Source organism: Squalius cephalus, assembly GCF_949319135.1.
Source record: "Squalius cephalus genome assembly, chromosome: 23".
In the NCBI taxonomy this organism is placed as follows: domain Eukaryota; kingdom Metazoa; phylum Chordata; class Actinopteri; order Cypriniformes; family Leuciscidae; genus Squalius; species Squalius cephalus.
This window is the reverse complement of record NC_137144.1, coordinates 20,835,353-20,856,399: the sequence shown is the minus strand read 5'-3', so window position 1 is coordinate 20,856,399 and position 21,047 is coordinate 20,835,353. Positions and strand designations below refer to the sequence as shown.

The 21,047-nt window shown below is 38.6% G+C and overlaps 2 protein-coding genes across 14 annotated transcripts in view; both read left to right on the top strand.

The window, feature by feature from the left end:
* The window catches only part of LOC307151228 (A-kinase anchoring protein 13), a 91,466-nt gene extending 85,313 nt beyond the window's left edge, over nucleotides 1-6,153 (top strand). For all 13 annotated transcript variants that reach the window (XM_079859133.1, XM_079859132.1, XM_079859124.1 and 10 more), the window contains 3 exons: nucleotides 402-875; nucleotides 2,369-2,681; nucleotides 3,917-6,153. In XM_079859133.1, the coding sequence (XP_079715259.1) occupies nucleotides 402-875; nucleotides 2,369-2,681; nucleotides 3,917-3,975 (846 nt within the window). In that variant the 3' untranslated portion in view covers nucleotides 3,976-6,153. The remainder of the gene's footprint in view (nucleotides 1-401; nucleotides 876-2,368; nucleotides 2,682-3,916) is intronic.
* Nucleotides 6,154-6,712: 559 nt separating this feature from the next.
* Nucleotides 6,713-21,047, top strand: part of agbl1 (AGBL carboxypeptidase 1) — a 201,636-nt gene continuing 187,301 nt past the window's right edge. Inside the window, exon 1 of the mRNA XM_079859107.1 lies at nucleotides 6,713-6,922. Within this exon, the coding sequence (XP_079715233.1) occupies nucleotides 6,742-6,922 (181 nt within the window). The 5' untranslated portion in view covers nucleotides 6,713-6,741. The remainder of the gene's footprint in view (nucleotides 6,923-21,047) is intronic.

The window sequence follows — 21,047 nt, the reverse complement described above, 5'->3', positions numbered from 1 at the left end:
AGCGCTTTAGGCGCAAGTAGATTGCTTTTTACTGGATATTTCTTACACAAACTCATCGCTTCGCTTCAGAAGGCCTTTAATAACCCTCAGGAGCCGTTTGGAGTTCGTTTACGATGGATGGATGGATGCTTGAGCTTCAATCTGTTGGTTGCAATCCACAGCCATTATCAAGCTTGGAAGAGCCAGGACATTTTTTCATATAACTCTGATTGTATTCGTCTGAAAGAGGAATGTCTGTTCACCTAGGATGGCTTGAGGGTGAGTAAATCATGGGGTAATTTTCAATTCTGGGTGAGCTATCCCTTTAATATTCTCATTTGAAGCTCTTGAAGTGTAATTTCAAACACTTTTTAACTCTGCATGCAAATTAAAACTGCTTGCTTTTCTCACCTCCAACATAGGCGGTTGTCGTCCAGCAAGACACCTTCATCGAGGACCAACGGCACAGCCTAAACGAACGCCCCCAGCCCTCTTCACGTCACCCGTCCGTCTCCTCCTCTACCTCCTCCTCTTCCTCCTCCTCGTCACGGCCCAGCTCTCTGATCGAGCAGGAGAAACAGCGGAGCCTGGAGAAGCAGCGGCAGGAGGTCGCCAGCCTCCAGAAGCAACAGGCTGCCCACGCGGAGGAGAGGAAGCGCAGGGAAAAGGAGTGGGAAGCTCGCGAGCGGGAACTGACCCAGAGGGAGGCGCAGCTGCAGAGCCAAGAGGAAGAGGGGCAGAGGAGATCCAAACAGCTGGATGAGGAGAAGCAAGACCTGCAGAGTAAAAAAGAGGAGTATCAGAGAGACCTGGCCCGGCTCAGGGACAGCCAGAAGAAACTGGAGAGAGAACGAGAGCAAGTGCAGAGAGAGGCCGAGCAGATCAGACAAACTGAGGTGAGGCGAGCGTGTGTTATGTCGTTCATAATATCCTGGTCAGTGTAATTGTAATGAATGAGAACTGGGGCCTCATAAAAGTTGTCCATATGATGTGCACTACACTACTGTTCAAATGATTTTCAAAGGAAGTCTTTATTTGATCAAAAATACAGAGGGAAATAAACAGTAACAGTACCATTTCAAATAACTGTTTAATATTTGAATACGGTTTAAAATTGAATTCCTGTGACGCAAAACTGAATTTTCACAGTAAAGACATCTGTTATGCTACAAAAGATTTCTATTTCAAATACTCTTGAACTTTCTGTTAATGTTACTATTCAACTGTTTTCAGCATTGATGATAATGAGAAATGATATAAGAATGATTTCTGAAGGATCATGTGACAATAGAGTAATGATGCTCACTTTTGATCAATTTAATTAATCCTTGTGGAATAAAAGTATTATTTCTTTAAAAAAAAGAAGAAAAAAAGAAATCTCACTGACTTTTGAACGCTAGTGTATATTCCAATTCTTCTGAAGCCATACGCTTTTTAAGAGTCATTATTTGCTTAAAATCTGCCATGTGTCTTACTTTAGCATGTTCACGACTCATCTCACGATTCATATTCATATTTGAATCATTCCTTTGAGTCAGATGTTTTATGATACTTTTTGAAGCTTCAGTCCCCAATCATTATATATAATTATTATAAGGATTCATCAGCGTTTCAGTTTTCTATATGTGACCCTGGACCACAAAACCAGTCACATGGGTCAATTTTTTTGAGATTTGAGATATGAGACTTATACATCATCTGAAAGCTGAATAAATAAGTTTTCCATTGATGTGTGGTTTGTTAGGATAGGACAATATTTGTCCGAGGTACAACTATTCAAAAAAATCTAAACATTGAGAAAATCGTCTTAAAGTTTTTTGCGATTGTGCAGCATTCACTTACAAAAATAAATGTTTAATATATTTATGGTAGGAAATTTACAAAATATCTTCATGGAACATGATCTTTACTTAACATCCTAATGATTTTTGACATAAAAGAAAAATCGATAATTTTGACCCATACAATGTATTGTTGGCTATTGCCACAAATAAACCCGTGCGACTTGTGACTGGTTTTGTGATCCAGGGTCACATATAATCTGAATGGAAATATGTTGAAGATGCACTTGTAAGTCACTATTCTGTGAATGTACAGTACACTTTCACTATGCAACATTGATTCACTAATGATCACTAATCTTTTCCACTCTGTAATTATTTGAAAACAAAAGGCCTGCACATTATAATTGTACCATCTTGTTTTTAGCGTGATCTTCATCTTACACAGTTCCTTTTTCCTTAAACCTCAAAATGATTTTAAACCTAATATCAGTCAGAGTAACTTTTCTTCCGCTTTGGCTAGAAAGAGGTAGTTTTCTTCCGTTTGTTCTGGTTTAAACAATAATTTCCTGTTACCAAAGACCGTTTTTAAATTGTTCTGCTTGCAGGCACTGAGGAAGAACCGGACCCCCTCCACCACGTCCGAGGACTCCTCAAAGTTCCAGAGCACTGGTTCACTGGACCGCGACCCCTCAGAGGTGGAGCTCTCCTCCTCCCCGTCTGGCAGAGACTTCCTGTCCCGCATGGACTCCAAACGCAAAGGGAAGAACCTCAATCCATTTTCTTCCAATTCAAGCCAGAAAGGCCAGAACAGCGAGGCGCAGAGCCAGATCCCCAGCCGCCTGCTACAGCTGGCCAAGTCCAAGGAGAAGAAGGACAAGAAAAAGAAGAAGGGAAAAGGGCAGCAGAGCCAGACTGCAGGTAGAGTCACACTAATCCAACATTTACTCACCCTCATGTTGTTCCAAACCTGTACGAGTTTCTTTGTTCTCCTGAACACTAAAGAAGATATTTTGAAGAATGTCGGTAACCAGACAGTTGATGGACTTCCATTGTAGGAAAAAAAACTAGTTTCAATAATTTTTATCAAATATTTTGTTTATTTATTCATTGTTTGTTTGAAGATTGCTTTTTTTTTTTTTTTTAATAAATGTATTTTTAATAAAATTTTATATAAATATTCTTTTTCTTTCTAGAAATATAAGATGGATTTAATTTTTTTAAAGATTATTTAATATTTATTCAATTTTATCCTTTTAATTTTTATTTTACATTGATTTATGTGTGTTAATATTATTTAATATAATTCATTTTATATAGATTTTCTTTGAGAGTGAAGTTTTTTGTTACTGTAGGTTTAATTTAATATAAAAAAAAATGAAGGGAAGGGGTTGTTTATTTTTATTATTCTATATTATTATTATTATTATTATTATTATTTATTTGACACAAAATCATGAATTAAAGGGGTCATCGGATGCAAAATTCACTTTTATATGGTGTTTGCATATAAATGGTAAAACAATTTTTTTTTTTTTTTTTATCCTCAAAAAGCCTAAACACACTCGATAATCAAGCCATTTGGATATTTGGAGCAATATGATGTCATATTGCTCATGCTCCGCCCACGACCACTGACGGACTGTCCCGTATTAACATATTTCCGCCCTCAACATTTGTATACTGTCAGCCAAGGCAGCACTTTAGGTGTCTTGTGTGGACATGCCCCATTGAAGAGGGTTGAGGTGAGCAGTTGCTCATTATCATTTAAAGAGACATGCACCGAAACGGGTCGCAACACAGAAAAAGGGTGTTGTTTTGCACAACCATTGAAGAATTTGAACCAAAGTATGTTACAAACTTTACACGAAGGCCCTTAAAAATCATACCAACTTGTGGAAAATGGGCATCCAATGACCCCTTTAAGCAGGATAATATACAATCAGTTACTTTCACAATAATGACCGGCTGACTAAACATTTCCCTTTATATATCAGCTTTTTACAATCCATAAAATAAACTCCCACCCTACACTATAATTATACCACTGAGTATTGCTTTTCACTTGACACATTACGCAAGTTCGATGTGTTGCAAATGCGATTTTCATGTTGTCCAAAGTGCTCCAAAGTGAAGCAGTTTTCGTGTCTTTGCAGATTCTCCGAGCACTGCGGTTCCAGGCACGACCCCGGACGGAGAGATCTTTTTCTGCTGATTCGGCCCCCTCTTCATCTTCTCTTCCTCTATCCCACAATGCCTCCATGCAGGGCTGCCGGTCTCTGGTTGTGGACTTGTAAACCAGAGTTAGAAGCACATACCTGTGGTCTTGATGGGCGTCAGGCCTGGACAGGAAGTTTCCTGTGACCTGATTTTCAGCAGCCAGCGTACTGCACAGTGCCTTCCATCCCTCACATTCACCTATGAACGCAAGCGCATGTCGGATAAGGCACTTTTTCCACACACGGACTTCCTGTGAAAATGAAAAAGATTTCTGACGGCGAGTGGCGTCCCGCTGGGAGACAGCTGGCTTTTCATCGGCCGTTAAAGTCAACTTTGAAAGCTCTCTGAAGGACATTTGACTAATGAAGATACTAATAATCAAAGTGAGTGAACTCAAATGCCAGGTTGCAATGCAGTGACTAAGTTTCTACATGTTTCCATCCTCCTCCTTTCACCCCCGTCATGTTACTATGTGCCTCACTAATGTATACTTTCAGCTGACAAGCCGAAACAAGTCTTTTGGACCAGACTTGGACTTTTTAATACAGTCATAAGGTTTTACTTCTTTTAAAAGGTCGCAAAATGCCTTTTATGAATAAAAGGGATGCATATGAAAATGTTTTAGTGAGCACACCAGAAATGAAAGTGCAAAAGAGCGTATTGCCGTAAAGAAATGCTGTTTTTGTTTTAATTTATTGGTTTTGTTAATCACGTTTCCATCCCTAAATGACTGAAGGAGAAAATGAAAATGTGTTTCACTGAAAAGACGGTTTTGTTGTGACTAAAGGCTTCACGGACCCCACAGATTTCTTTTTTTCTTGTAAACCTCAATGCAATTTTAATCCTTAGCACTTTATAAGCACGTCAAGTGGGGAAAAAAATGGCTGGCTTTAAAACGAGACAATCGATCAGCTCCACTTAACTGGTAAACGGCCTCCTTTGTACCTGCGAGGTTTTATTTGATAATCTTTTACTGTACCATATGAATGTCATGTAAATTTGTTCAACCAAACTTTCACGTAAGCTACCAAAAGAGCGGGTGTTTTCAACTGCAGTATTTTTCTTTTTCCTTTTACTGTTGTTAAACACGAATTAAACAAGATGAGGGAATCAGCTTTACAGTATGTAGGCTAACAAATTAAAGTTGCATTAGCCAGTAGGCATCACAAATGCAGTTCAACGCTCAATTTCAAGCCAGAAATGTTGGATTTGAAAGGCCAATGTGGTAAAAGTATGAATATATACATTGTGTTTGTGTATTAAACGCCTGGTTTGTACCCTCTAATCACTAGATTTTAGCCAGTCAAAAAGCCTTCGCCTGCTGGCCAGGCTAACCGTTCTGTTGAACATAAGGAAATATTTTAAGAAAGGGGAAATTGTGCAGATAAAAGTGTTAATTTAAGCTTTCTGCTCTGTTTTTAGTTTCTTGCCATTAAACTTCTACCTAACACGCCTCTATAAGGCATTAGTGATGAATGTCTCATGATTCATTTATCGATCAGTTATACCAGTGACCTCTTGGGATTTAATTCATACATCCGAGAGATTTTCTTGATCAGTCAGCATATTCCCACAAAGGAAATGGAGCTGCTGAGGCGGACATTCTGCATGCTGTTATGGTGCTAAACTGAGAATTGAAATGCCTTAACCAACAGAGGGCGCTATGGCGATGTTCCTCCATCATTTCTTTTGTCCCACCTGAAGCGTGAGCAACACTTCAGACTCAACAAACGCCTTGCCTTGTTTTGTCAGATAACTGCGCAATACTGGCGAGTGTGGATACTCGAGGCCGATTATTATATTCTTTAACTTGCCTTACATATTCCATAAGCCCTGCAGTATTTGTCAGTTCCTTTTCATCGCCAAATCCTCCTTCAGGGAAACGTATAATTCAAGATGAATTATTACTAGCACATTAGGCTACTAGCTACTCGGAAGTGTTTTCGCTGATTTGATACATTGGTTGCCATTAGAAACGCTCTAAAGAACAATCCAAATCGTCTCGTTAGTGCAAATCAAACGTCTGCTTCACGCAGTGGACCTTGTAGACGCTATATTTAAATTTCATCTTTCACAAATTAAGTTCATTGTTTAGCTGACAGTATATACAATGAATTTAAAAACACCTGATGTTAAAAAAAAAAAAAAAACAGGAATCATGTTTTGAGAAAAATTAAACACTGTATCCCTCACAGCCTCGTATTCACGAAAAATTAAACATGGCGTCTACCCTCATTAGGTCCGTGGTTACCAAGAGGTACCGTAATTTCTTATCAAATTTTGTGTAAAAAGGGGGCAAAATACCACACATTTTGTAAATATCTGTAATGTAAAAAAATGGTAAAAGTATTAATTATGGATTTTTTTGTGCTTTGATTTTAAAGCTTTTTATAACTAGCTTTATTTATCAGCATTCTCAGTGTTGGAGACATGAAAAATGTACATTTAAAAAGAATCTTAATAAATAACTATTGTACTTGTACGTGTGCTTGTCTATTTTTTTTTTTTTTCTCTGTTGAGGGTTCTCTATGGGATTGAATACCTATTAATATATTAGATAATATATAATTATATTACATTACATATAAAATCTATTTAACTGTAGTTAATTCCATCTATCTGTCTGCTGTCTATTTGTTTGTAGCCTATGTCTGTACGTCTGTTTGTTCAGAAGACATGCTTCATTGGACCACCTGTTGCTAGTTTCTCTTCCTCCTGTCCGGTCCAGCTCAAGGTTTCTCAGCGTCGGACACCAACATGAATGCGTTTGTCTTTGTCGTGCTTTGGGTTCAGCAGTTGCCTCCTAAATGTGTTCTTTTCTCTCTCACGAGGTTGGCTGGATGAGTTTGAAGTGGGGCCATGGCATCTTTCCCCTTTGGACTCCATTGACTTTGCCTTTGTTCCTGTTGCCAAGCTACCCTGTTCTTTTGGCAAGCACAAAGGTAGGAAACCGTGCTTGAAGGTAATGCTAAGCTGAAAAGGACTTGTTCCTTGTCAGATTAAAGACTGAATGTTCATTTTTCTGCTTGTTTACAAGGTGATTTTATTCATCCTTAGAGGAATGTTCTCATCTTTATCCATTTAAAAGTCCAAGTGTTGGTGGCTTATGCTAGTGATACACTTTTTTTTTTTTTTTTTTTGAGAATTATTGCTTTTTTGTTGTTTTAAAGCAGCAAAGAAGCTCAAAACTGTGTCTCATTGGTCTCTTTAGCTTTTTCTAGTTTGTCTCCTGCACTGTGACCTTTCTTATAAATGTCAACTCCCAGTAATGTAATGTTTTGTATTTGTGAATGACCCTTCAGTATCCGTCATTGTTGTCCCATTTTTGTCTATCTGTTGATTGGGTTTTGCTTTTCCATCTCTCTTTCTCTCGCTTTGCAAAGAGAACAATGGATCCACATGCAACCTCGAGAAACCTGAGCCTCTGTTGTGCGCTGACAGTCCATGTATAAATATCAGTTGTATGTCAGGGAGAACAATAGCTCTGTGCTGCTGGTGTTTTCCGATACGTGCAGGACTGTGGCCTTTATACGCCTAGAAGAACAGCATTCATGAAATTGTTGTTTGGTTTGCTTGGGATAAGGTTGGCTTTGGCTTTTCGATTATTTCTATTCAGGCGTGATATCCAACGCAATCACATGGCGATTCGTAACTGTTACATTTTGGCGAATTTGTGGCTAATTCATATGAATTCGTACATTTCTCATTTGTATTTTTTCACACCATCTGCTTTCGCCCCCGTAGAAGTTATAGGTTTAGAGGTGGACCTTCATACATTTAAATCTATATTTTTATACAATTCACATTGTACCAATTCATATGAAATCACCACCTCGTAAAATAGTTGTGTTTTCCTGTGAGGTTTGTGATATCTCATTTTGTATTAGGGCAGGTTCTACTGACAGAAGCTAGAATCTCCAGAGAGAGTTTAGTTTAATAAACCCGGAAGAAAAACGATGGTACATTTCATTAAGTCTTGAGTGGAGACTGCCATTCAATGAGAAAGGAAGTGAGAATACGGACATTTCTGTAAATCTACTTAGTGACTTTTAAAGCACTTGAGATAGAAGTTTAATGGTCTGACTCATCATGGTCTGGTCTAACTATCGGTGAAGAAACATATCATTTAATATAATTCTCAAATTAGATCCAAGGGTACATGTGAGAAGAAATGCGTGATATATTGGTTATCAAATATTAGTATCAGTATTTTAATTTGTTTAAATATTTATTTATATTGTGTATCTTATTTTTTATATTTAGATGTAGATATATTTGGTATCATCTAGTCCTCATTTAATTGTTAAAAAAAATCTTCTTTTTTTTTATTGTAGCCTAACTCAACTAAATGTGTTAAATAACTACAATTAATTAATGCACTCTCTTAAATACAATCTTTAGCAAAAAAAATTCTAATGTACATTATTTTGTGGTGATGCCAAATTCATTTGTAACATTTATAGCATCAATTTTAGTTTTTGGTGTTTTAATTTTTGGGTGCATTTACATGACAACGATGTATTAAAAAACGAAAACGTTTTTCTTTTGCGTTATTCGTGTACAGATGTCAAAACGATCCCCGTTCACACGGATCTGCAAAAACAACTAAAAATGTTGTATTATTCATGCCTACTTGTATTATTCAAGAAACATTACGACTGAACACGTAATAACCATGCGCATGATGTCACCGTTTTCACAAATTTGCGGTTTTGTAGTTTACACGAAAGACTATAACGGTATAGTTTTCAAAAACTTGCACTTTGAAACCCCTTTTCAAAAGTTTGCATTTTCAGGCCCCAAAAATGGCATTGTTGTGTAAATAAACAGCCAAAAAAAACAAAAAAAGGTTTTCTGTTAGTTAAAAAAGGTGTTGTGTAAACGGCCCCAAAATGGTATTTTAGCACTGACCATTTATCAATTATCTATACCATGAAATAAATATTGGCTTCTCGTAATTTGCCATAATTTGAATATGAATACTTATATTATATTATATTATATTATATTATATTATATTATATTATATTATATTATATTATATATAAAATCTTTGTTGGTTGGATTGAGCAGATCCTCAAAGTATTCCGGTTCCACTTTATTTCGATAGTCCACTTTAGACATTCTACTAACTATAAGTAACTTAGCAACTACATGTCAACTAACTGTCATTAGAGTATTAGTAGACTGTAGTAGACTGTCAGTAGACTATTAGGTTATGGTTAGGTGTTAGGGTTTGGGTTAGTAGAATAAGTTGAATTGTAGTTGCCAAGTTACATATAGTCAAAAGAATATCTGTTGGGGGACCATCACAATAAAGTGTTAGCAAATATTAAGCAGACAGTCTACTAATACTCTAATGACAGTTAGTTGACATGTAGTTGCAAAGTTACTCATAGTTAGTAGAATGTTTCATATCAAAATAAAGTGTTACCAGTATTCCTTCCACCGTCCGACGATATCCCCAGTTGAGGTCAACATCTGCCCACCTCCACTGTCTTCCATTGAGGAAGCAGAGGCTGAGGGCTCGGAGGGGGACTCGTCCATCACCCAAGCTGAAGTCACAGAGGTAGTTAAGAAGCTCCTCGGTGGCAAGGCACCGGGGGTGGATGAGATCCGCCCTGAGTACCTCAAGTCTCTGGATGTTGTGGGGGTGTCTTGGCTGACATGCCTCTGCAGCATCATGTGGCGGTCGGGGACAGTACCTCTGGACTGGCAGACCGGGGTGGTGGTCCCTCTTTTCAAGAAAGGGGACCGGAGGGTGTGTTCTAACTACAGGGGATCACACTTCTCAGCCTCCCCGGAAAAGTCTATTCCAGGGTACTGGAGAGGAGAATTCGGCCGATAGTCGAACCCGGATCCAGGAGGTTTTCGTCCCGGTTGTGGAATACTGGACCAGCTCTATACCTTCTACTACAGGGTGCTGGAGGGTTCGTGGGAGTTTGCCCAACCAATCCACATGTGCTTTGTGGATTTGGAGAAGGCATTTGACTGTGTCCGTCACGGCATCCTGTGGAGGGTGCTCTTGGAGTATTGGGTCCGGGGCCCTCTGTTAAGGGCTGTCCGGTCCCTGTACGACCAGAGCAGGAGCTTGGTTCGCATTGCCGGCAGTAAGTCAGACTTGTTCCTGGTGCATGTTGGACTCCGGCAGGGCTGCCCTTTGTCTCCAGTTCTGTTCATAATTTTTATGGACTTTTGCGGATGATGTTGTCGTGTTGGCCTCATCAGACCAGGACCTTCAGCGTGCACTGGAACAGTTTGCAACCGAGTGTGAAGCAGCTGGGATGAGAATCAGCACCTTCAAGTCCGAGGCCATGGTTCTCAGTCAGAAAAGGGGGGCTTGCTCGCTTCAATTTGGTGGGAGTTCCTGCCTCAACTGGAGGAGTTCAAGTATCTTGGGGTCTTGTTCACGAGTGAGGGAAGGATGGAACGGGAGATTGGCAGACGGGTCGGTGCAGCTTCTGCAGTAACGCGGTCGATGTACCGGTCTGTCATGGTGAAGAAGGAGCTGAGCTGCAAGGCGAAGCTCTCGATTTACCGGTCGATCTACGTTCCTACTCTCACCTATGGTCATGAGCTGTGGGTTATGACCGAAAGGACAAGATCCCGGATACAGGCGGCCGAAATGAGCTTTCTCCGCAGGGTGGCTGGGCGATCCCTTAGAGATAGGGTGAGAAGCTCGGTCACTCGGGAGGAACTCAGAGTAGAGCCGCTGCTCCTCCACATCGAGAGGATCCAGCTGAGGTGGCTCGGGCATCTGTTCCGGATGCCTCCAGGACGCCTTCCCGGGGAGGTGTTCCGGGTGCGTCCCACCGGGAGGAGACCCCGGGGAAGACCTAGGACACGCTGTGGGGGGATTGTCTCCCAGCTGACTTGGGAACTCCCCCGGAAGAGCTGGAGGAAGTATCTAGGGAGAGGGAAGTCTGGGCTTCTCTGCTTAGACTACTGCCCCCGCGACCGGCCCCGGATAAGCGGAAGATGATGATGATGATGATGATGATGATGATAAATCTCTTTGCTATCATCTAGGCCTCACTTAATTTGTGAAAAATTAAACTGAAAAATTACTTACATTTTCTTTTTCAATTTTTTAAAATAATTAAACTTGTATTCATTGTTTTAATTTTTCTTAATATACTTTGTCTTTTAAGCACCAATCAACCAACCCAAGTCACTGTGTTTGATCAACCCAAGACTGTCTGTTTTTTTAATAAATGGCTGTCCGATCGCTTTGTTTTACGATGAGATTCGTAGCTGGACAGGCCTCGTAAAACCACCATCTCGTGCCGTCTCGTAAATCAGCGTGATCCTTCGCTCTGGGTTCCGTTTATCTTTCTCCTGCTGTCTATCTCTCTGATATTGTCTGTGGTGCTGCAGTGAGGGAGGAGGACCCCTCCCCCAGCCAGCGGTCCTGATGAGACTGCAGAGTTTGGGTTTCTTGACGCCCATTGGCTCTCATCAGCTGTAATCATATTTCACCTGCTACCTTAAATCAGGAAGCCTCTGCTGTGCCTCGCTGTCAGCTTTTGTTGCAGTTCTTCACTCAATTCACAGTCATTGTTCTTGGAGGAGGACAGACAAGAACAAAGAAATCCATCAATCTTTTATACATTTATCTTGCTTTTTCTAACAAGGTCAATTAAGGGTAATGGGACAGTAGGTAATGTTTAAATATCTGTTGTATGTTGGCCTACTGCATGCCTGTGGTGTTTGGGTGATAGTAAATTGACAGGAAGCTAAGGAATATTTTTTTTAAATATACAACATTTTTATAATTTTGTATAGCCAAAACATTTCTGTTCATTATTATTTTTTATTATATCATTCATTGGCAATTTAAAACATTTATTTTTTTTCAAAGCAATAATAAATTAACTGTTTGCTGACCAATATTGGCTTTTCAATGGCAGATACTGATAAATTGTACTTAATTTTATATATATATATAATATTTAGTGCAAATCACTAAAAACATAAACTAATTGTTCATTATCTATTGATGGCTTGATGGTAGATTGTAGAGCACTTCAGCTACGCAGACACTGTAACTGGTCAATGCTGAAAATCTCAAAATGGTCAAATTTAGTGCATTCATCAGTTTTTTGTAACTTGTCACAGCATATTAAAAAGGCAAAATGCTTAAAATCTGTAAAAATGCACAAAAAAACCCCTCATATAGGCCTATTTAATAATGTTTAATAGATTCACACTACTTTAAAATCACCATGAAATCAAAATGGGCATTTCTTATTTTGTATTTTAATAAAATATTTGCATTTTTTTTTAAGGGATTTATTCGTGCACATCATTTTAAATTCATGTGCCCTTTTTTAATCAAAATAACTTCCCCCTCCCTCTTGTAGCAACCTCTCTTCTCTGATGATGTGTTTACTGGCGTGAGGGCGGGGCAACCTGTCACTCACATGAGATCCACCAATAGCAAACTACAACCATCCAATCAATTCCCCATGGACAAAATAGGTCCCACCCTACTTTTTTTTCTTGTCCGTGACGCCGTTTCACTCGGATATGCTTCACAATAGGGAAGAAAAGACTATCGCAACTTCCATTTCATGATGACTTTACACAATTTAAATCACACATTTCCCACTGTAAATGCTTTACACAGCTTTGGAAAATTCCTTGATGACTTATTCTGTGGTTCTTCATATTATAACAATATGTATTATTCCTTTCTATTTAAAGTTGACTGAGAATATCACAACACTCGTCAGAGTGACGAGCCATTTGACCCATCTAGACTGGCTTTCCCAGCACAGAGCCAAAAACTAGTGAGAAGAAAAATGGTGAATTGATGAGTGATGAGGAACCTCTCTCTCCTCTAACAGGAAAGGAAGCCACTATAATTCTTCTCTCAGTCAGGGCCACAGTAAGCCCCAATGGTAAGACATGCAGCGGATGGGGCAGTATTGTTCACCGACCCCCTCTCTCTATTATGGCTGTCAGATGCTCTCTTTTAATGTGCCTGTTTTGAGGGAGATTAGAGCTTGGGTGATGGGGGGTGTTTGGCGGGCCGTCCTGGTTTCTTTGAGAAGCTTCTGTGTGGTGATTGTATGCGCTGGGCTATTCCATTAGTGTCAGGATGATTGTGTCCTCGCTGGAACAGCCACACAGAGCTCGGCTCCTCTAGTCAGCAAGCAGGAAATTTCAATTGGACCGTCGGCCCCGTCACAAAGGATCAAACGGCGAGTCTGCTCTGCTGTTAATACTGGGGAAGAATGCAGTGACCCAGTCTCGAGGCGAGAGTAGAGGACTTCATCTGCATTCCTGCAGTCCATGATGGTATGCAGGGGTATAAAAGCCTTGAACGATTGTAATTCTGATTAGTTTGCATATATTTCAGTTATGATGTCCATTTTGCTTGTATATTAAAAATCTGTCTGCTATAATGCTGTAGAGGGCAGTGTTTCAGAGTGATTCAAACCAGTAACTCATCTTTGTGAACTATTATTGTAAAGACTAGAGATGCACCGATACTACATTTCTCCGCCGATACTGATAGCCAGTTATTCAGAATGATAGTATTTTATATTCAAACATACATAGGCTATATAATTAACAGTAAATAAGCTCTTCTCTAGTGTTTTTATAGCTAACTAATAAACTGTAAACACTGGTTAACTTTCCTGAGGTAAATGCAACATTAATATTGTTCACAAGCTGTTTTATTGAAGTTTTTCTGCAATTGAAACACAGATTGAGTGATTAGTCATGATACGGATTTTGGTAAGTTGTACTGTATCTTCAAACATACCTTCTGATATTCATGTATGTTTTTATAGATATAATTTGTATTAAAATGTAAGAACTCGCGCTGCTGCTTGAACTGAGGTGCTACAGCGATCTGTCACGTCACATTTAAGAGTGTCAAAACGCCATTTTTCGTTTAAATTTCGTGATAAAATGTTCAGAATTTGAAAGCTGAGACTTTGTTTCTTATCAGAAATAGCACAAAGCTGTTTGCGATTATTGGACGGGAGGCACGACATATAATGTTTGACGTAGGGAAAAAACGCAGATCTGGCAACCCTGGCTAACTACGGGTGATTCATAGGGTCAAATAAAGCCTGCATTAACGTCGCTTTTTTTTAACTGTTAAAGCGTTATTGTCACATTAACTTGCCCTAAATTCAACACAAGAGAGATTTTCTTGGCAATGCCAAGGTCATGGGTTCGATTCCCAGGGAAAGCAAGAACTGATAAGAATAAATGTGTACCTTGAAAATGCAATGTAAGTCACTTTGGATAAAAGCGTCTGCCAAATGCGTTAATGTAAATGTTTTTCCTCACCCTTTTGATTGACAGGCTATAATCGGCATTGATCATTGGCTGTTTTTCACCGATAGCGAAAATAATAGCTTTAATTGGCCGATACCGATTATTGACCAATAAAGAGTTTTGGTTCATTTTTGTGACGCGTATTAGATTTAAGTTCACAGAGACTGAAATGGCAGAAAGTACACCCTGTTTTGTTTTCTTTATTTTACAAAAGCAAAAAGATTTGTTGTTATTATGATTGTACGCAAATAAAAGTTGACCCTTTTGTGATGTATTACTTGTTTCTATACGATAAAAATTGACAGAGTATTTTAAGTTCTTTTTGCCATTATTGGGGAAAAAATGCAAGTGATCGCCAACCCCAGAGTCTTAAGGCCTGTTCACACCGGGACGAATTTCGCGCGATATTCACCGACGTTTAACGCCTCGTGACTAAACAAAGGGCTTCAATGTGAGTGTGCACACCGGCGCGAAAAACGGCACGCGTAAAAGCGTCATTTTTTTAAAAACGCCTCGGGTTAGTTTTTTTGGTTTGACTCGGCGCGTCAAAAACTATCCGACCAATGAGGTTGGCGCTTTTGTTCACGTGTCTGGAGCTTCTGAAGTTACAGTAAAACACAACTTGGGGGCGCTCAAACACAAAACGGTCTTGCCGAGCACACATACGTAACGGCGAAGAAGATATACACCAAGTAGCGTCTACACTGCCGGGAAGAAATAAGACGAGGAAGATGCAAGGCAAGATGATTGTAGAGCTGCTGGTCTCGTTGGTGTCGGAACATAAAGAAATATATGACAAACGCGACAGCGACTACAAAAATCTTGATAAAAGAGAACTGTTATGGAGTGGTTTCTGTTTTACATTAAGTGCCATCTAATGTCAGGGAATGAATTTGCATGTTCACTCGGCTCATCGTCAGCGAAAACCGCTTGGGTGTGAACACAAAAAACGCGTTGAAAAACGCTGGCGAATAACGCGCGCCGATATTCGTCCCGGTGTGTAGGGCCGACTCAGAATCATTTATGTAAGTAATAAGCTTATTACCAATAATAAATACTTTATTGCTTTTATAAAACGGTTACCACACAATACAAATATCAAAGCCAAAACTTTCATGCTTTAGCTTTAACAAGCTTTTAAAAATGAAGAATCTGAAATGTTTTGCTATAGGCGTGATTTACAGTAAGTGCTTCCTGTTGGGCAAGGCTCCCTGGTTACAAGGCTGTTGATATCCAATATCTGATGTCTGTGAGCTGGGAATCTTCTCGCTGACAGCTGCTTGGCAAATACCACCCCATAGTGAGAAATGGGACGGGAAGAGTGGCCAGAAAAGGTGGTGAGAAAAAGAGGTAGTTGTTGAAACTCGGATCAGTAAACTAAGTCACTTGAGGTGTGAGAGGAATACCTATAATGTACTGAATTTTGAAAAGAGCAAGACTTCGCAAAGCCTGAAGATTTAATGACCGGTTCTGCAATGCAGAGAATGTCGTAATGAGGATCCATTAGAGGAGAGAAATACCTATGGATATGGACTCGACAAAGACCTCTTTTAGGAAATCCTCAAAGCTAGTAGAAGAATAATGGTTTGACTGTGAGGGGAAACTCTGCACTTCACCATAGCCATTTTCTGTCTTCCCCTTTCCTTCCGCAGAATCGCCTCTACAAGTCCTTTCAAATGCTAATTTATATAGGGGACAGGAATGAGAGGGGGTAACGTCTTGTTGTAGATCTTTCTCCGACTGTTAATTCTTCAGAGGCCCTTTTTGGGATGGAGAGCTTTTTCCAAGGCTTCACAGGAAATGATATGCATAGAAACGTAACCTTCAGAGAAACGAGAGAAAGGAAAGGTGAAGATGACGACTCGAAGCGCGAGCTCACGCCTGGGCTTAGCTCTGCCTGGCTGCCCCTGTAGACCCTGAAGAGTACAGCTTGTCTTGTGACAGGTGCTATTCCCCGCGGGAGCCGGCCCAAGACGGGCTGCACGCTCTGTAATGCGGTGTGGAAAGTACTAAAGGATTTCTTAAACTCGAGCATGAATTCTTCAGAAGATTATTCATGCACATAAGCAGTGTTAAATGTTAATTATGTTGAACTTTAAAGGATATGGAGTGTTTTGACTCGAGGCCAGAGGGATTGCAGATTCCAGCAGCTCTGAGGCAGCTTAGCTCCAGGACGGCCGCTGTTTCGTACAGTGCTGTCTGAAAATAGCACTTCATGTTTTTAATACCTTCCACTTGAAATGGACCTCTTCTGCCTGGCTTTAGCTAAAGAAAGGCTTTTAGAGCATTTTAAGTGCTTTGGAATCCATGCATTTATAGACTCTTTGCAAAAAGCATGTTCTGTTTTGACTTTGTTTATAGATTTTTAGATGTGCTCTACCAAACACTCTTAAAAATAAAGATTCCAAAAGGGGGGGTTTCACAGCGAAGCCGTAGAAGAACCATTTTTTGGTTTGCCAAAGAACTTTTAGTGAACAGTTCTTAAAAGAACCATTTTGCTTCATAGTGTAAATTTAAATAATCTTATAAAGAGAGGTAAAAGTTATTAATGGAACTGTAGATGCCAATAAAGAACCTTTATATTTAAGAGTGGAAGGCTTGCTGACTATAGTTTGTTTATATGCAGGTTGTCCAGTTATTATTGCCTATATCCCTCCATTATTGGATAATGTTGCCTCAGGGAAACAAACCCATTTTCTTCCCTTTGCAATCATTTGATTGCATTAAAAAAAAAAAAAAAAAAAAAAATATATATATATATATATATATATATATATATATATATATATATATATATATATATATATATATATATATTCCACTGGCTCATGAAGGACATTTTCATATTTGTTAGTAAGTGAATTTTATTTTGCAAATATACACGCACACACTGTACGTATACTTCCATAATTGTAATAAATACATAAATTAAATATAAATTAATTAATATAAAAATAATGCAAATACCACCTGTAATATTTATTTTAATATATCAAAAATATGTGTATACTATGATAATTATTTAAAAGTTTTGTTTAAATCTATTTTATTAAAATGAAAGTTTATTTAAATTATTATTAATTGCATGATTAAAAATAATATTATATAAAACAAAAAGGAATAAAGTAACAAAAATGACATTTAAATTTTGAATTTCCACATTTTTAAAATTTCAACATGGTCCTGTTTTATATATTTTTCTATTACTTTTTTTTTTTTTTTTTTTGTAATGTCTGATTTTAGTATCAAGGTCTACTTTATGCATGACAATTCAATCAACTATTTCTTAACTTAGTGATATATTGCTACAAAAGCAATCCACTGCATGCATTATGTGGTTTTCAATTCTGCTAATGGAAGACCCCCAGCACTGCGACATTTTGAATGTTTGGCTTGGAGAACCACCGAGATAATGAGATTAAAACCCAGATAATGTCCATCTGAGGCCACAGAAATGTTTTCCCGGAGAGACCTTACCTCGCAGTTGCACAATCTCCCTGTCTCCTGATCACAATCTTGCACATCATGTTACTCTAAATGTGAACGAGGCGCCCAACAAATTGCTGCCATTGGCAGTTTCGTTAATTAGGTCCAAATAGACAAACTTGGAGGAGATCACATTTAAAACTCAAGCATGCCAGCTGCATCTGGCCTGTCGACCTCATCAAAGTGAGATCAGAGACGCCCACTTTCCCCACATCCCACAATGAAACGGAGAGATTTCTCGTGCCAGAGAGGCTTGTGGCTTCAGGGCTCAGGGTAATTAAGCTAGCTAATAGTGTGTGACTAATTAGGATGATAGTTCATTCTTGTGAGCTCTTTCCACAAAGCAAACAATGGTGCAGTGTCTGTGACGAGGTTCGTCTTTTCATGTCAGCTCTGCTTTTGTCTTTGCACTGGATTTGTTGGCGTCTCTTTAGTGGCTTCCAGTACAGAGCACCCTTGCTCTTGCAGAAGCACTCGGCCCGTGATGTGGTCCACTGGGTTTTGAGAGCCCGTCGGCAGGGCTGAAACTATTACTATTCACATTTCCGATGTGGTTTATGTATTGCACTTTGTTCTGAATGTTTTACACGGCCAACTGATTGACAAATTTGAATGTACTTTCATACTGCATGTCTGCAGTGTTCCCTCTTGTTCCCCATTATCCGGAGTAGAGAGGAGGTGACGGGGAGGAGATTGAAGCGGCCACAGTGACTGCTGAAGTGTGACCGAGGACTTTCACAGTCTGACACGTCATGTTTCTGTGCTGCTGGCTATCATGCTGACGGCTTCAAAAAATGAAAGAAAAGGAAGGGGGGAAAAGACTTTGCCGACCTTCATATATAAGGAGTCAAATGAATGATTTAGCTCAGTGGGAAGCTTGCACTTTTGGGATGCAGAGTTCATTAGCCTTCTGCAACTGACCACTGGCTATTTGTGACAAGATCTATCTATCTATCTATCTATCTATCTATCTATCTATCTATCTATCTATCTATCTATCTATCTGTCTATCTGTCTATCTGTCTGTCTGTCTGTCTGTCTCTCTCTCTCTCTCTCTTTCTTTCTTTGTAATTATTTACTCATTTATATTTGTCCACTGAATTTATTTACTATTTACTTATTATGTATTATAAAAAATAAAACACATTCAATTTGTTTATATTTATTAGCTATTTTATAATATATTTATTATTGATTATTGTCCATTACTTTTACTTATTTAATTTACATTTATCCATTTCATTTGTTTATTTCATAATGTTTATTTATTTTATTTATCCATTTCAATTATTTACTTTTTTTTTTTTTTTTGCGGTAATTTAATTTACTTAAACGAAGAAGAAAAATATAAATAAATGATTCATTTTTATTTATATTTAAATTTACTATTTTATATTTTATTCTTATTGATCATTATCCATTACTTTATTTACTTATATAACAATTTTAGTCAGTCAATCTGCCATTGAATAAGCTTGAAAGTACATTAATAGGCTTTTGATTGCTTGGTGCATGGCCTTATAGGTAACTCTTCCAGTCTCAGTAACAAAAGCTTTTTTTTAACATGGCTGTACTTTTGGAAATGATCCTTTTAAGATAATTTCCAAATTCATTAAAAGTGTCAAGTAATGTTTAATTTTTAATATTGAACATGTAATATTTAGACTATCACTTTATTTTTGTAATTAATGGACAAAATTGCTGACACATGCTTAATGCTGTTTATAATTATTATTATTATTATTATTATTATTATTTTATTTATTTTTCAACTCAACTCAACTTTATTTATAGAGCACTTTCAACACCACAAGTGGAACTAAAGTGCTGTACAGCAAAATAAAGAAAATAAAAAACAAAACAATGCAAACATATGGCATACACAGCTTACAAAGCATTTTCAAATGCTAAAGAAAACAAATAAGCGAGAAGCTTTTACAGACAGATGAAGGTCATTCCTATAGGAGCTGCAACAGAGAATGCCCGATCACCTTTACATTTTAAACGAGATTGCGGAACCATGAGGAGCAATTGATCATTTGAGCGCAGAGATCTACTGGATTGACAGCGACTGATTATATCAGTAACATACTCCATGTAGGCCATGTACACCATGCACAGCCTTAAAAACATACAACAACGCTTTGTAATGAATTCTGTATCGTATGGGTAACCATTGTAGTTTGATTAGCACAGGAGTAATATGCTTTCTCTTCTTAGTACCCGTTAAAAGTCTGGCAGCTGAGTTCTGAACAAGCTGCAAATGCCTGACTCATCCCCAGATACAACACATTACAGTAGTCCAAACGGGATGACACAAAGGCATGAACAACCTTCTCCACATCTTCAAAAGAGAGGATAGACTTCAATTTATATATTGATCTAAGATGGAAAAAACTATTCTTAACAACAGCATTGATTTACCGGTCAAATTTAAGCTCAGAGTCAAAAATGACACCAAGGTTTCGCACGTTTTTTTCCCAGGAAACAACCCCAGGCAGTCATCATCCACACTCCACTCCCCCTTATTTCCAAATAAAATCATCTCGGTCTTTTCCTCATTTAATTGGAGAAAGTTATTCGCCAGCCAACACCTTAACCTCAGTCAAACCTCATGCAGGGACTGAATGACACATTTATGCTCATGTTTCAGTGGTAAATAAACTGGAGAATCATCCGCATACAGATGATACTGAATCCCAAATTTCTCAAAAAAAACAAACCTAGAGGGAGCATATAAAGCGGAAATAAAATCGGTCCCAGTATAGAGCCCTGCAGAATTTGTATACCCAATTAAAAGGAAAAGAAACCAACAGAAATGTCTGGCATTATTGTACCTTGATTATGCTATTTTCGAAGGTTTTTATGCATTGTAGACTGTGCTAGTCATTATTTCTGTAGCTAATGATCAGTCGGGATCAGATATCGTCTGAAAATCCAGGCATCAGAGGAAGAGGGAAACTAAGATGTCTGTTCAGCGAGATTCAACACTAGAATGTCCTTCACTGTAGTTGAGTCATGCAGAAGCAAATCACAGACAAAAGAACAAGTGTGATGTATCCTATTATTAGCCGCGTGCCACGGGCGTCTGCTAGTGCTTAATGATCGTAGCAAATGCTGCTTATCACCAGGAATGTTTCTGTGAGCGAGCGTGGGGGTCAGAGCTTCATTGATCAGTCACATATACAGACTCTCGTCTCATTTGCCAATACGCCACTGATCTGTTTGTGCCTGCAGTCTTTGAAAACCAATAAGCGGGTCAATGGTGGATGAGATGGCCTT